At 35.1% G+C, this 17,845-nt stretch overlaps 1 protein-coding gene across 2 annotated transcripts in view; it reads right to left on the minus strand.

Moving 5' to 3' along the window:
- Positions 1-10,790: 10,790 nt before the first annotated feature.
- CEP89 (centrosomal protein 89) overlaps positions 10,791-17,845 on the minus strand; it is a 28,898-nt gene continuing 21,843 nt past the window's right edge. For both annotated transcript variants that reach the window (XM_062586764.1, XM_062586765.1), the window contains 2 exons: positions 13,995-14,164; positions 10,791-11,738 (listed from right to left, as the gene is read on the minus strand). In XM_062586764.1, coding sequence (XP_062442748.1) covers positions 11,501-11,738; positions 13,995-14,164 — 408 coding nt within the window. In that variant the 3' untranslated portion in view covers positions 10,791-11,500. The remainder of the gene's footprint in view (positions 11,739-13,994; positions 14,165-17,845) is intronic.

Genomic DNA, 17,845 nt, shown 5'->3' on the forward strand with positions numbered 1-17,845 from the left:
TTGGGTAATTTGTTGAAATCTCTAAGGAAATGGAAACAAATTTTCAGCTTATTTTGTTGGTGTTTTTGGAGTTTTGCTGATTATAGAAGGCCCATAATGGACAGCATAGTGAAGTATTACCAGAAAGTTGAAAACTAAATTGCAGAGCACTTACACCTAACCTACTTACTTGGAGTTTAATTTGATGAGGAGGTACAACTCCTTTACTTCTTCTATCAGACTTAAGTGTAGATATTCCTGACACACACCTAGTAGTGATTTGCTGTATCTGAGTGTCAGGTTGCCTGCATTGCAGAAAAAGTCATTGGAACCAGCTAGGCTTGTCTAGCCGGGCTGCCTTTGAATCCCACAGGGGTGGGGGCAGGCAGATTTAATTTTTCTCTCAGAAGCTAGTTTGTTTTCTTAACCAGGAGACATCTTGTCTGATCTTGCTTAAAATAGGCGTCATCTAAATTCTTTGGAGATGCAAGTATCTGTTAGACGAAGTGTCATCTCCTGTAGTTGACTAATTAACAGCTCCTTGTCTCAGAAAAGGATATTGCTCTTCTCAGTGTTGACTCAAGGTGAATATCTACTCCACTTTACATTCTAATTAGAATTAGAATGCAGACGGTTATTTTGAATTTAAATTCACGCTTCTGAATTCCGTTTTTTTTTTTTTCACCAGAATGTTGTTTGTTTCCTACAATACTGAATAAAGTACAACTTGAGATAGCGAGGGAAATTGAATTTGGTTCAGGTTAGTTCCTAGTTCTGAACAGCTGATTCAGTCACAAGTCTCTTATCTCCTCAGACTCTGTATCTGTATTTCCTAGAATGAGAATATTGAAGATCATTTGCAGTTATATAGATAGTAATTCAAGAATGCTTCATATTTAAGCAACTTAGATAGCATTTAAAAATTCTTAGCTTTTGTGTAGCATTTTAAATTAACAGAACACTTATTTTGGTATTGATCTTCGAAAATATTTAGTCTATAAACGTAACTGGTTTATGTTTAAATTAAAGATGAAAAGCAAGTTCTATCATGAATTCAAATTAAGATTCAAACTACAATAGAAAATTGTGCATGTAAGGAATGCAGAGCTTGGGTCACTGAATTCTGTTAAAGCTTGATGCCCATCTTCTCTCTTGAAAGTTTTGGATTTAGAATGTTTTAATCATTATCTGTCAGCAGTTCATACTTTTGCTTACCTGTTTTGTTTATTTTTGTTTGATGCAAATCAGGCTCTAGGAATTGTTGTACAGTGTATTTCTTTATTTCTCTGTCCAGATTTACCAGGCAGTTGAACAGCAAGACATATCCATGTCTGAAGCCAGAATACGCAGGAGCAGCAGCAGGTTAAGTACAGAGGTTGTAAAAGGTAATTATTAAACCCATTCTCAGCCAAGAAGCTTTGAGATAGGAACCACAGGTAAACCAATAGTCCAATTAGTTTATCTTTAAAAAGAAAAAAAATCTTTGTTCCATTTGTGAGAATGTTTGTCCAGTACCTAAGTATTCTATTACATAGTGAGAGTGAACCATAATTTGAAGAATCCGTTCTGATGATCTTATATCAAGTTATTTCTCATTCAGAAACACTGTGGGAAGATGCCCCTGAAGTAATTATTGCAGTACTGTGTGTGCATTACAGAAACTGTCCAGATGTTAGCTGCATCCCTTAGAAATAGCTGGTTTGTTTTTATCTTGAGAATGTAGAGAAGTGTGAGCAGAAATCCTTGCTTTGTTTTTCATTAACCTGAAGGCAGCTGAGTAGGCAGGCTGTGTTCCCTTCACTTGCAGTTCCAATTAATTTTGCATTTTTGTAAATGTTTAAAATCTTGCTTCAGTGAAATATGTCACCCTATTTTTATGGTGTTGTATATCTAGGAAAAATTAGTTACCCTGAATGCTGAATATAATAGTGGCATTTGTTCCTGGTAGTCACCCCTAAAATACTTGCAAAATAGAAGTTGTAGCCTGAAACTCCAGATTTAGCCTCCGCTGTTCAGCAGACATCTGAAAGTATGCATGTAAACATTGTTTGATATTAGTACTCACATAAATTTTAAACAGCCTTTAAAAAAAATCCATCTCATTAACCATCACTCAGATGGCAATAACTTTTGTACAAGAAAAGTTAATTGAAAATTTGTATTTTTCTACAGATAAAGGAAAAGAAAATACAGGGTGCTAAAATGACAATTTTATTTAAAGCATATTAAAAAGTGAAATACTGAGTTTCCTCCTTTTTTTCTGCATCTTTACAAGGGCTTTATTTTTTTTTCATGACAATTCTGATAGATTAAGTAAACTCTTTCTCTGTCCATCAACTGTAACTATTAAGAGTTTGGTATTGTAAATGCTATATATCTTACATTCTCTAGGCCTGATTATTTTGAAATTAAAGAGTTACGATCTTGTAATTACTTCTGTGATTTTACTGAAGTGCTACAGAGCCCATTGAAATAGCTAATGTGAAAAGAAAATGGAGGAAAATAAAGCTTTCACTTAATCCATAGCCTGGAATTTCTAGGAAGAAAAAAAAAAATCAGAAGTACAAATTCTTAGATTACTTTGGTGGAAAAATAATGGAATATGTCATCTTCAATTCCATATTAATGAAGATATTGCTTGGGAATTTTCTGTTTAGATTAAGAGCAAAAATATAAGATGTGTAGAGATGAGGTTTCATGTAATCTGGGCAACCTACAGTGATTAGTGTGGGGAGTCTTCTGAGTGTTGGGTAGGGAATCTTTAGGGTGGTGTGTGCAGGTTCATGTCCTGCACTTCTAATGATGTTTTCAGATTTTCTTCTGCATCAGATCTACATTCTACTTTGTTTCTTAAGATACAGAAAATGCAACACTGAAAATTATTTAATTTTTTTTGAAAAAGCAACCAATTTCTTGAGTCAACTTAGAACATGTATTTGGAGAGTTTTCATCTGTTGAATGTAGGTGTTAGATCTCTGCTAGTGACTTGACCTTAACTAGCCTGTTTTCTTACAGAAACGGAAAAGTGTATTCATTTATTGTCTAGTTTTGTTTTAGGGGTTAATCTTGTTGGGATGCTGTAAGCTTGTTAAAGGATTTGCACTTCTACCAGCAATCCATCCTTTTATGAGCCACTTAAGGAGAATGTAAACAATAAGTTCAAGGATTCCACTGCTGAGCTCTTCGTGGACAAGAGGAATCATGTTTCACAGCTGTGGAAGAAGAATTCTTTCCTCTCAAGTGTATAGATAGATGAAGAGATCAAGCAGTTCAAATTCCAAGGGGCTGCAGAAGCAAACATTCTGTGGGTTGGTCCTGTCGAACTTTTTCAAATGCTCTTCACCAATTAAATCATAAAAAGTAATTTTCAACTTTAATTCAGGAAATAGCTAAGACAGAGTATATAAATATAGCTTTATTATCATTAGTCACTAATAATAAAGGTTAATGTTTAAGATTGGTATTTATTGCTTGCTGTAATACACGTATTCTACTTTGAATTGAAAACAATACCTCAGCAATTGTAACAACTTTTCTAACTTGTAGACTTTTAGCTGTGGAACTTTAGTAGTAGAACCTTTAGTTACAGTGTGAATGGTGTCTCAGAATTGGTACTTTCCATCCTAATCTTGCCACTTAACAGATTACTTAATTTTAACTGGGAATATTTTTATAATTTTTATACTTACTCTACTCTGAATCCTAACATTAATAAACATACTTTAAGAAATTGTTCCTCTGCTGAGGTCACCTTTAGATGTTTTTCGGTTATTTTTTTTGAGTAACTGCAGCCCAGCTGCAAGTGGAATATAAGAACGTAATCTTCTTGAATAGCTGTATCCACTGCTTACGGGTTGCAAGATCTTTGACATCCTGTGGCTGTTCAGTAGGAAAGATGGGATAACAATATAGTTATTAATGTCCATAGTACATGTTTTTCAAATACCTGCATTTATTTTCCTGGTTAATTTCTGGTTAAAATGTAGATGTTTTATTGTGCTGATAAAACCCCCCCAAAAAAAAAGTGAGGAAAGGAATAAATCCATAGAAGAGGTCTCAAAGGTTGGTAAAGATTTTGCTTTAGATCTGCCTTGGTAGTACACATTTTTTTGATTAGGATGAAGTTTTTTTTTTCTATAAGGTACTTAAGCACAGGAGTTGAGACTCTTCATAAAGCTGTAAAAGCAAAGTATCCAAATCAATCTGTATCCAGAAGAACATGAAAATTCAAGGAGTCCCTTTTCAAGGATATTTAAAGAAATTCTGATGGCCTCTGAAGAAAATTGTGCCTAGCTATATGAAGGTATTGTAGAGCATTCAGAAAGCTGAAGTGTTAACATGTTTTCAGAACCTATTCAAAATTAAAAACATCCTTAATACACAGCTTTTTCTGTTCTTTGAAGAAAGAGAACCTAAAATTCAGGTTGCATTTCACTGGTATATTGACAGTGAAGAATTATTAAATACAGTCTGCTAAAGCCAGTAGTTATCTTCAGGGTGCCCATTTCTTCGGAGAGTGGATGTAGTGGGCGCTGAAGTTTCAGTAGTGCTTATAACGCTCTGTGCTACTTCTGAAATCTCAGATTTTTGAGAGCTCTAGCACGGGAGGAGATTTTGTGGCACTAAAATCCTTGCAGTTACGGCAAAACAGTATTTCTGAAAGGAGAGGGCAACATTGCTCATAGTTTTAACAGTTCACCCTAAGTTCATCATTTAGGCATTGAGTGGTGTGTGGCAAACCACAATCGCTCCTACAAACTCTTCTAATCCTGCTGATACCTTGAGAAAATTTTCAGTGTCTTTGAGTTGAGTCATTAGAATATACTAATCAGCAGAGTGCAAAGAATGCCCCTCACACTTCTGTCTATATGATGAGTACTGCTTGGCCCAAGGATCATACCCATTTCTCCTCTATCAATGACCTCCCTGATGGTCTTGAGGAAGACCTAATAATTCAGCAGGTGTTTGATACGCAGACGTTTGAGACTGATTATGTCTACCGTATTTAGATCATTTGTTTCCTTCATGACCTGTATCTTTTTTTCAGAGACTTATTTCATGAAGACTTCTTACAGCAGGATGTGCCACTTCACTGTGTGGCATAATCTTAATGTGTGTTTTTTTTTTTTTTTTGATTTTTTTTTTTTTTTTAAACTTTCCAAGGAATTCTGTCTGTATGAATGAGCTTGCTCAGATGCGTTTGTTGAATGTGATTCTGTGGAATGACGTTCAAGTTTTTAGCCTGCTAAATATATGTAGGTAAGGGAGCTGGCTTAATTCTAGAGTTTTTCCAAACCTTTCAAGAAATCTTTACTTGATCGAGGCACAATTAAACTTCTGTATGCAAGGATTAATGCAGAAACTCAGTTTCTTATTGAATAATCAACTTTAATCAGGAGTAAAAACAAAGGCTAACTGTATCTTCAACACTAAGTAGCCTGTAGAGAGATGCTTCTTCCTACGTATACTCATCCATGTTAGAGTAAGACCCTCTGAACCTTTTCAGTGTTTATATTGTAAACTAATGTTTAGCTAAATCAATGGATCATTTTATTCAGAGAAATTTGATACTTCTGCTTTTACATGGCAAAGCATTTTTAGATACCTTTCTGTTTTCCAATTTCAATTTGAAAATACGCATTGCATAATGAGATGGTGGATTTTGTCAGGCAGTGTATTGCTTGTATATTCTCAAATTCCTTCAGTCTGAAAGTCAAAGCAAGTGTCTATAACTCGTGGTAGGTATTTAATTGATTTAGTTTATTTCTTTGGAGCTAATTTAGCTGGAGAAAGAAAATCAGGAGATGTAGAGATGCCCACTTTTGAGAAACTGCAGTTTTAAAAGTGAGGCCTTCAAAGTGCGTCTGCTCTTTTAGATTTAAGCTCACTGACACTGTAGAATTTTGACTGTATTTAATTCCGTTAGATTTGCAGAGTAGGATGAATGCTCAGAGCTCTTCTAAATGGAAGAGTTGTCTGTCTCAACAGGGTGTTGTAGTCCCAGAGGAAAAGCTTTTAGAACTCCAGATGCACTTTGCCAATGTAGTAGCATTAATTTTTCATGGTTAAAAATCTTAGGAGGCTTTCTCTTTTGAACTGATGAAGAATGTTCTGGTTAGAAAGATGCAGCATCTTCCTAGCTTAAACATGGAGGGAGGGAAAAAGAAAATAGCTGTTTTTAAGTGACTTTTAAATGGCATGGATTTCCTTGCTATTGTATGTAATTTACAAGATGCTTCCTGGTAATCATTACAAAAACACACAAAATATGCGTGCCTTCTGTTTCACCTTGATTGTATGATAAGCATTTCAGAGAACCTGCAGTCAGCTCTGTAGATAATACTGCTCTTATCTCGAATTTTATGTTAGGCTAGAATTAGAGAAAACTGACCCTCAATTCACAACACATTGTAAGGCATACGTATCTTGGTGTGTCTGAGTAACAGATTCTCCCTGGTGTCTACACAATAACTGAAGCACAAAGTATGTGGTATTCTGCTCTGACAACCAAGTAAGAGGAAGTGCGAGGGTATTCTAGCAGTAGTTGAAAGATGCATCTGAATTACTGAGTTTATTCCAGACTTCCCTTTATTTTAATTTTTTCTTTTTTTCTGTTTTTCAGTTTATCATCTATCATCTATCACTTTTCAGTATCATCGCATACTCTGACTATGCTCTGTAAATTGAGTGACAAAACTTTAATGTGAGTACAGTTCTACAAATCCTAAATTGTTTTGTTTTTTCAGTTTCTGGATAGAAGTTGAAACCCTTTCTCTATTTCTAGGTAGTTTTGTGGAAGAAAGCTCTAAAAGAACTTAATTGGTTCAGCTTACAGATGGATAACAGGAAAAAGACAAATTGGCATGGGTAAAATTTTTGTAGTAGAATAAAACAGTGAAATTATTTTGAAGTATAGGATCTATGAAACAGTTAATATGAATAAAGTAACTGAGGGGTGAGTATTTTAGGTATAGTTTTCTTAAGTGCCTGGATACTAACCCAGTTCATTTGTTGGCTTGATTATACAAAATTCCAACACAAGTGCCCTAAGCATTTTCACGTTAGGGTGTTTGGAACTCATGTCTGTTTACAAGCTGATAATTTACTCAGAATACGATAGTTTATTCATTTCAGCACTTGAAAGATGCATAAATTGTTTCCTATGCAAATAGGAAGCATATTTTGTTTATTTCTTGGTAGTACTGTAGTGCATAGCAGTCATAACTATGACCCTGGACTGCAGAGGAAAGAGTTGCAGCCAGTATGAATTTATCAGTAAGCCTTTTAAAGTATATCTAGTTTTATTTCTCAAAGTATATCTAGTTTTATTTCTCAAAAGTAATAAGCCAAGTGGATAGAGAAGAGGCAGTGAAGTGTATATCAATTTTAGCAGGGCTCTACTGTGACAGTCTCCTCAGTAAGCTGAGGAGGTCTAAATATATATATTAAAAAAAAAAAGTTCTGTAATAGCATAGATGAAGAACTAATTGAAAAACTTGGGAGGAAAGCATCAGTGGCTCACTCTTCACTCTAGAAAAGGCCTGTTCTACAGGGGTTTGCCCTGTTCAGTGGTCTTGTTTATCTTGCAGCTGACAGAAAATACTGTGAATGTGCAAATTTTAAATATTGTGAATATGTAGATTTGGAGCAAATAGGAAGGATCATGTAATACAAAATGATAATTCAGATTATTTTGAGAGCATGGAAGAAGGTGTGATTAGGATGACTGCAAGGTGCAGTGTGTAGACAAGACCAACCATTAAAGTTGGGGATGGGAACAACTGGTTATGTTGCAGCTCTTCAGAGAATTCAGAGGCATGATTGTAGAAGAGAGATTTAATATTTCACCAAAAATGAATGATTGTCATGATTGTGCTTTGTGAAAAATATGCTAGTATGTGTGAATAGGAATGGAGTCTGCAAAACAGGCAAAAAAAATCTTTATTTTTTGCAGTGTTAGGGTTTCTGCTGGCAAACTGGGTCTAGTTTTGGACTTGAGTTGTCTTTATTTTAGCGGTTTGAAACTTCTAATTGGGAGTAGTCTGCTGGGGTAGTAAGAATGTTCCCTGGTCTGGAAAGCTTGTCATACAGAATTTGTTAAATTTAAGTGTTTTAGCTTAAAAGAGCACACTGAGTGGGTGCTTGGTAGAACATAAATTGGAATGGGACAAACTTCTCCCTGTCTGTGGTGGATAGTTCTAGAGTTCTTGCACCTAAACTGAAGCAAGAAAGATTTAGGTTAAACACTATAAGAATCATTCTAATTGTAGGGATTGCAAGGGGCTAGACTATGTTGCCCAAAGATGTTAAAAGGATTCCTTTGCTGAACATGTTTAGTGAGATTAAACCAACATCTGTTGGTAGTGATCCAGTTAATCCTCCAATCCTTCCAGAGGCATTTTTCAGTGATTCTAGATTCTTTATTGAAAACTACAACAAACATGAGAGAAATCAGAACTAATACTTTGTCAGTACAGTACTGATAAAGCTTCAAAGGCATAATAGACTGAATCAGGAAAAGTTTACTTGGTTGTTGAGTTACTGTGTGTAGAAAAGATCTTGAAAGATTTGAGTTCAGGCTTGTGAATATTGAGCAGGATTCACAGTATGTGCTCTGGTATGTACCAAGTGATTTCTATGCAAATTGTCAGCTAGAGAGAAAAACAGACTTTAGTTTGTTTGATTACTGCAGGAGCTAGAGTTCTCAATGGCTTATAATATCCGTATAGTGTCCATAAAGTATATGGTAATATTTGGAATTTAGGAAATGGAATAAATATCAGTGTTTGATAGAGGCTCTATAGCTTCCTATCAGCTTCAGGTTTTTTGACTTTCCTTGGGTGGTGGTTTCACAGTTTAAAACATTTTGCCTTCAATACTTTTTCCCAGTGCTATTTCCTTTCATGAACTTCATCCCATTACTTAAAATACCTTAATTCAAAGGTTACGTGAAGTAACTTATTTTCATAATGTTAACAGAAATGTGAAGAGTCATTAGAAGTTTTGTATTTTTGTTTTCATATACTAATTAGAGAAGAAATCTGTGACTTTGTATTTTCCTCAGCCTCTCCCCAAAGCTGAATCTATCCTGAATATTGCCAGATAATCACTTGCTTGTGGTTTAGCACTATTGCATCTTTGCAAGTAATATTGGGAGTGGAAAAATTTGTATTTATCAGTAGTTAGTATTGTGTAATATTAAGGGTAGCGTGTTTTAAAAAGTAATACATTGTCAAGTTGGAAATCCTCTTTCACTCTGGAGGAAAAAGATAAGATAACCAGATACTGGTATTTGCTTGGAAATCAGACTACAGTCAGGTCTAATAATAATCTCTTCTAATGTCATAATTCTTTAAGAATTACGTATAATACAGTGCACTGCATTATCTCCCTCTTTATTTGCTTCTTTTGTTTGCTTTCACTGCTATCTACTTGTTTAACTACTTACACTGCTGAAACAAGATGAATGCAGAGCTTTCTGTATTGCTGGTACAGGTTAGTTGAATAGTCTTTTACAGGTGCTAGCAGGATTTTTACCATGTATCAGTTGTGGCCTGATAAATAATGTCAATGCAAAAGAGACAACCAGCAGATGCCAAGTACTCTGTTACCTAGTGAGCATGTTTTCCCTAAGTAGAAGCACATCCTCTTGCAGCCAAACCAGCAAAGATGGTAAAATCAGATTGAGAGCAGCTACTTCTTAAATATTGTAACTCTTGCTCATTTTCCATGTTTTCTCATACTTTTTTTTAATAACAATACTCAGTTTAGAAACTGTTCGGATCTTCTAAGCTTATGTTTTAAAGAGAATCTCAGTGTGCTAGAAACTGATGGGTTTGGTCTTATTTATTGAGTTATGATCACTGTAATGATCCCTAGTAACTGTAGATTTATTTTATGCACTGTGCAACTAGCCATCAAAGATGGCTTTCTCTTGCTTTCATGACTCATTGCCCAACCACTTCAACATCCTAAAAATACTAGTTTTGCTCCAGTATGGACAGGAAAGTTTATTTTGAGTGGGTAGGGGTTTCTTCAGCTTTGAGTGTTTTTATTTTATTTTATTTATTTATTTATTTTACAGCTTGTGTATCAGAGAGAGAACGTTTGTAATAACAAGAAAAAAACCTCTCCATCTGTTTTCTAGCACATGTAGTATGATGAATTATTTTATTTCCTGAAGGTTTCTCTGGCTTTGAATTGGTATTTTGAAATAGCTTACCTTTTTTATGTTTTGATGTGCTTATTCTCAGCTCATGGAAAGCAGTTAAAGTACATGTTAAACTTCCACTGATTTCACAATTCACATGTATTTATGACTTAGCTATCTTAGTTTTGTCTCCCATCAGGGTCACATCTCAGCACAGTCGAGGTAAATCACTAGTGATCTTGTAACTGCTATGAGATTGTATAGATTTTTTTACCTTCCAGTTTATTGAGGAAGTTTGCTTTAAAAGAAGTACTTGCGCACAGACTTATTAAAAATGGTAGTGCTATAAAAGGTACTCTCCACACCCTCACCTATGTAATACTGTTTTGCTGAGTCTAACCTTTTTGTGAAGCAGAAAAGCAGTAAAATTTGCTAGTCAGGAAAGCAGTAAGCTTCTAATCCCCATCAGAGTGTATTTTGGAATTTAACTTGTATTTTCTGTAGTTCTTGTTGAATTTAATCAAAACCAAGGAGATTCTTCATTATTTCTAATATTATACAACTGCTGTACTGTTACAGATACTATAACGATATAGTTTTTTCTTACCATTTAATTCTTGTTGTGAAAACAAAGCAACAAGCAAAAAGATGATCCCCAAAATTAAATGTAAATTCTAAAATAAAAGCATTTTATTTTATACTAATACATACTACCCTGAAATTGATATGCAATACTGTGAAAAGTCAGTGATTATGCCAGCTATGCATTTTGTGGCTTCCTGCAAAGCTACTGAATCTCAAGAGGGAGACTTTAAAGAGGGAAGGCCCACTCAGTCCTGACGAGGATTGTATCTTCTGCTGACATCTTGTCCTCTTGGCAAAGCTATGGTAGAGAACATGTTGAATCCTGGGCTCAGCCTACTTGGTAGACAGTTGTGCATTCAGGCACTACCACTTGTCTTTAGGACACTTAGTTTCAGGGAAGATGAAACCAAAATGCTTTTGTCTTGTTTGTTACACAGTCAAATATTTTCTCTGTCCTTAAGATGGTAAGAAGAGATTTTTGGCAGGCAATCCAGTGTAAGGATGTTCTTGCAACTCCAGATGTCAAGATGCTTCATCACTAGCAATGAAAACAGACTACAGATTTTTTTTTTTTTTTTCAAAGTTGATCATATTTTGTTCATACTTTATTTGGTAATTTTCTTGCATTTCTTGAAATTAGGCTTTTGAATTAAAATACATGAGAGTTTCTGAAGAGGATACACACCCTTCTGTTGCATCTTGTGTTGCTGAGAAAGTCAAATTCAGCCACAGAACTTTTGATTTCTCTGAGAAAATCTTTTCTCAGATGAAATACAAAAGGCATCTTTATCCCTGAGATTCTTGTTGAATTTCATTTTTAGGTGATGAAGGTTTCACATCACAATAGCTAAAATCATGTCCATAAACTAAGTCCTTTTGTGAGTTTTCACTTAAGTATGAATCATGAATTCTGATAGTACTCCACATGTTGTTTTTCTCCAGAGATTTATGTAAGATTTCTCTCATTCTTCTATTTTCTTTGGATGTGGATTCCCAAATAACTTCAAGTTCACCTTCCACTTTCCTAGGAAAAAAACAGAAATGCTAATTTTAAAAACTTTTCAGCAGTATGTAATTACAGTATGTTCCTACATAAATTATACAATATATGTATTCAAATGCTTGTAAAGTTCTGACTGAAATATTAATAGTTCTTATTATGTTTTAAAAATCCTACTAAAGGCTATGTCAGAAAGAATGAGAAAAGAGAAAACTTGGACCCATGTAATAAAAGTTGGACTGAGTCTGCACAAAAGAACAGTGCACATGAGCTCTAAATATTGTGAATGCCACAGCCCACTGAATCTGGATCTGTCATGACTGCAGTTTTGCTTCCTGTCACAGGTAGGTCTCTGTAAGGCATGTCTCCTGTTCTCCCTTGTGCCAGATGCCAAGAGCTTGACACCTGTCCCCTGAGCAGCTGAAAAGGTGTGGCCAAACTGAACACAGGTCTTCGCTGTACTCAGCTAGTGCCTCTTTGTGGAGGGCTGAGGCCAAACTGAGAAGTGATACAAATTTTGGGATGGGGGGCAAGATGATGGACAGCCCTAAATGCATTTTAACTTATTTCATGGGCTGATGTCTCTTTGACTGCCTGAATTCATTGCTTTTCTTTGTTTCAAGAAACAGGTTATTTTTCAAACATGGCAGTTAACACTCTTTCATGATGCAGTGTAGTCCAGCAGCCCACTTCTTAGTAAAACTATTTCATCAAGGTTAAACTCTTGGGTTTTCTCTAACTCATTTCTAGTATACAGCAAAATAATCAGAAAAATAATCATTTGAAGTGGAAAGCAAAGTGAGCACATACAAAAATCTTTATGCTATAGATTTATCTAAGTCATTTCAAGGCATGACTGGAAGCACCTTTTGAGCTGGCCCTTTATACAAATTCTTCTGAATTCCACATTCTAAAAATGGGAGATAAATCAATGCAAAGCATAAATGTTTTCAGATTAAGTATTATCAGACTTATGGCAAAAAGTGGGTACTAGGAAATACATAACCAGCACTTTTTGGTTGGTTGTGATCAATAACACTTTCTGTTGAGAAAGAAGTGGTGAAAAGCAACCCTGACCCAGAAAACTAACATTAGCTCATTTTATGTTTAACCTTATGATTGGATATGCAGGTGCAAGAGAAGAAAATACTCTTCTTTCTTAGCCTTAAGATCATTCTTGTATTTACTGGTTGGAATGAGCTTTTGGTAGAGGAGGAAATCATTAAATATTAACCTTTAAGAATGGAATTAGAGCAAAAGACAACAAGTGAAGGCTGTACAGTTGATAGAAGTACCCCAGGACTCTGCCCAAGAATATGAAGCCACATTAATGAGTTTGACCTTAATCATTCTGCTAACCAAAAAGCAGTTGTGAAGATGCCTTGCATTTTTGAAAAGCCAAAACTGTAGATGAAAAGACTTTGTTCCTATGAATATAGTATGTCTCCTCGAGACAGCGATAAGAATGACTAGAACTACCAGTTACTCAGTATATGTTTCAAAATACTTTACAAAGACCATTAGTATTCTGAGCTTACATTGTGTGGGATGTAAGGCACAAGGAGCAAAATGACATGACTGAATTCCACTAACAAGCCATCCTGAGTTTCACCTATTGGTTCACTCTGACCTTTTGTGTTGGAACACTTACACTGTTTTGATTTGTTTCTTAAAATAACTTTCATATTTTGATAGGGACAAGCTTCTGTTCTTTGCTGCCACTTCGCTCTAACTGGAGTCTGCATGCAACATGCCCAGTACTCATGTTCTATGAGCATGCAAGTGCTAAATCTGGCTTATCCTTACAGCAGTGCAAAACACTATGCTGATTTCAACTGCTAATTTCTAAGAGCAAGACTACATTTTTTTTTTAATGTGTTGCCTTGTTAATGCTTGTATGAACCTGGGACAAAGAAAATTTGAATTGAGAAGATGAAACTAGAGATCCCTGAATTCTGAATATTAGTTTAATGCTGTCAACATGCCTGACAAATGGGATAGGTATCAGAGTTTAACTTATGTTTCTTTTCATGCTACAAATTGTTCAGTTCAGTAGCAATTTTTATCAATTTTACTAATTTTGGAAAAAAGGGTTAAGGAGAACAGCTTTAAAATATCTGTATGGTTGAAAATGACTTCTGTAGCAAGGAAACATGCCTGTGGAGGAGTGGTATAGCTGAGCTCTTCTTTGAGGGTTAATTTTTAAATAGGCATTTGCCTTCTCCAACCCCTTTTATCCATCGGATCTAATTGGATTGTTTCTGCCTGTGCCTGACTTACCTTTTCTGCTGCAGCACTTCATCAAGCGTTTCCTGTTTATCTTGCAACAGATGCTGGAGCTGCTTCATTTCTTGCTGGTACTGAATGGTCTTTCCAGCGAACTCTCTCTTCTGCTCAGTCATTTTGAAACTGATATCTCCAAGCTTTTCAGCTGCTTTCTTTTTATATACCTTTAAGAGTTAAAGACCGTAGGAAAAGTATGATTATGGCAAAAATAAGGACAATTGCCACAAACAGTAGTAGTAGATAAAGATCTCATTTGCATTTAGATCTTCCCATCAGTGATTCCTTGCTTAAATATGTCATGTAGGTTGCATCAATACAGTCTTTTTTAACCTAATTGTTAATTTAAAAGTATTATGCTTGTACTTTGTCCTGCATAGATAAGGTGTAAAGTGATTACCATACAGTTTGTCTTCTCAATGAAAAGAATTAGCTACAAAAATAAAACCTTATTTTCCAAGATGTAAAGGTACACTTTACAGCACATGTTGCTTACCACTTACTTGTCCAACAATCAGATTTATTGATGTAGACCATGAAAAAGTAGTTAATACCATTTGTGTTCTATAAATTCTCTAATTTTAGTACTAAAAAGAGATGAGTTTCACATTTTAAAATATTTTTGCTGCTTCATGTAGTTGTTCCTTCAGTGATGCACAAGTGATTCTTTTTTTAATTGGCATAGTAATCGAATGCATTCATCTCATCTTAAAAATGAGGAAAAAATACTTTCTGTACAAAGTAACTTTGAACTAACTTTTCAATTAAATTACATAAGAACATGTGCAACTGAAAAACATGGCTTGTTAACATATTACACATTTCTACATGCTTCTCTTCAGGAAAAAGAACAGATACTATCCAGTATCAGCTTTTTTTCCTCCTGTGTTTATAAACTGCTTAAACTATTCTCATATCTGTAGAATATGATGTTTGATGTAGGCATGTAGGCTATATAGAGATTTTGAACCATTAGAATTGGAAAAAATTAGAAGCACACAAGCTAACCAATTGCATCACTTAGCTTTTAGGCTCACAGAGAAGTCTTCAAAACCCAGAGTTAGAAACTTATATACTTGCAATGTTATAGGTGAAGGTAAGCATGTTCCTCCAGAGCAGAAAGTCACTTAGAGCTAGCTGTAACTGTTTCAGAGAACTGGAGGACATCCTCTTTTACCATAGAAAATGCTGCAGGAAAATAAGGCAACCCTTTATGTGTGCTTTGTGTTAAAATCTATCAAGATTGTACGCAAAAAATACTTTCACGCCATCAGTGCAAAAGATGTTCTTGACAAAGTGTAAGACTGAAATAAATGCATATTGTGGGCTTGTCTGCCCTCTGACAGCATTCGGTTTGTTGTCTCATACATGTTATAGCCCTATTTTAAATCCCAGTGGTAATAAGGAAGACTAGTAAAATCATGTAATTTATGACTGAATAGCACTGTATGAATTATTCTGAAAAGTGTTTACATAGTTAATTATAAAATACAGATTAAATGTTACCTGTTTAAATGTTTAAATAAACATTACTACTGTGATATGTAACTGTAAATGGATGTCATTGAAGCTTTTTTGTATCTTGTTTATATTAGCTTCACTGGATAATGTGTGTGCTGTCAACTTAGCATGCTAACTTACATGTCGTATCATGATTTAGACAGCTTTTATTCTTTTCTAAATTAAAGGGAGATCCCATCTTGCATATGCATTTTCAGACAAAAATCGGTAAAATCCAGCACATACATACCCTTGTATGTCTCTCTAATACACATATAGACAGTCTCAGTTGTAAGAAAGAGGGATAGAATATTTAATGTTTTCTTATCAGTAAAATAAATGCATTTCCTTTCATTTCTGGTTGTAATTCTTGTTTTCTATGCAACTACTGTTAACTTGGAGAACAAAATATTGTCATCTATACTTACAAGATTCAGTTAGGGATTCTTTGTATACTTCAGCTAATATCGCGAAGTCTAAAAGATCAATAGTTGAACGTATCCTGGAACAATGGGAAAATGGGCAGTTGCAGTACCATGTGTTGTACTACCTGGGCTCTCACATTTCTCTACTGATAAATTTGGGATAGAAATGCAGGTTCATGTTCTATGAAATACTGTTTTGCCAGATACTTTTTTCTAGATTTTTAAAGAATATTTTTGCTTCTACCTAAGGGAAAGAAAGCAAGTCAGCTAAGCACCCCAGAGGTGTTCAGACTTTTCATCAGTTAAGTAGAGTACAAAGGAAGACTCAAATGCACTTAACATTTCTCCCTTGAGGTTTATTCATTTCTATTTGATCTGAAACTAAGGAGCAAATTGTGTGTGGTTAAGGACCATCCTTAGGATTCACAAGGCCACACAAGAAGTTTTAGTCCACAGGGGGGAGGGAAAAAATAACAACTACTCTGTCCCTTGAATCTTCAGGGACCCTAACAGGGGAAAAAAACAAAACAGTTCTAACGAAGCAGGAATATTCTGTGGACAGAACCACTATACATACAGTGAGACTTAAATCTATAGTCTCCTTGTTAGATTCAAAGCACCTTTGCCTAGCTCCAAAGTAATGATGATAGGAACATGGTGAAGAAGCACTCGTTTCATCCACATACCTTGCTCTCCACAGCTGCTTTACAAGAATACAGAGAGTGATATGTGCAATGGTTATGGGCATTTCTGAAACACACAATTCCTACATGTTTTCTGTGCACTAGTAACAATTTTCTATGCTTTAAATGCAGTCTATAGCAGGATGACAGAAGAAAATTAAGGCCAGCCTAATTGGTAAAGCTACATGAAAATGATGATGGGCAATAAAATGGTAAGTGCTTGGTACCCTGACAGTAAAGGTTGCTTATTTTTATAAGACTTGTTTTTTTTATTGGCAGAAATAACATCAAGTGAAGATTTAAAGTCCATGAAACAACTTGTTATAATCTGACTTTTTTTTGACAAGTGTGCCTAATTTAAAGATGAGTTACTCCCAGACTGAAGGATACGAAAGGATACCCAGTGAAGTGGATTGCAAAATATGCTTTCAAAGATTTAACATTCACAGTTGTACACCCAAAATTTTGGATTGTATTTGCAGATCTCGTGCTAATATTTAACTAAAATACTTCATGGAGGAGATGGATCACCCTGCGTTAACTGTCTTTTTTGCTGCTGTGAGACAAAGCTGCATGAAGGCAAAGTTGACTTTCTAATGATGCAAATGTTATGTCCAAGCTTTCATTAAAAGACAAAAGAGCAGGGAATTCTAAGAGTAAGAGTAGTTTTAACATCAAAAAACTTGCCTGGTTCAAGTCATTCCCACGGATCAAACTGCTTAGCAATTACAGTTATGGAAGTACAAAGAGACTCCACAAGGACTTCCAGTCGAAGTATTGTCTCAGCTCATGATGCGGAGTATAGCTTTGAGTCAGTATCTGTAAATTCTCATACTCAACTAGAGCAAGATCCCTTTTCAAAGCTATGGAAGAATGTACCCAGAACACTGGTATGGCTGATTAGATTTAAAAAAAAACAAAACAAAAAAAAAAAAAACACTTTGGTTTACTCTTGGAATCTTCTTACTACTGATACAAGACGTGACCTTAGATATTATTATGAGTTTTGTCCCACTAAGTCTAACTCTATGTCTTTTGTATGGCTTCTGCCAATGCCTCTGCCATGGAATTTGTAACTGCTCTTGCTATGTGTTATTCTATCCATTGGTAGATTTTTAACTGAACCTTAAAACAGCTTAATCAATCACATACTTTAACCATTATGGACTGTTAGAAGTCTTCATAATTTAACTTCAAAAATCCTTCCTGGTAATCTTTGCTTCTGTTAGAGGAAGCTATA

This window comes from Rhea pennata, chromosome 13, assembly GCF_028389875.1.
Source record: "Rhea pennata isolate bPtePen1 chromosome 13, bPtePen1.pri, whole genome shotgun sequence".
Taxonomy (NCBI): domain Eukaryota; kingdom Metazoa; phylum Chordata; class Aves; order Rheiformes; family Rheidae; genus Rhea; species Rhea pennata.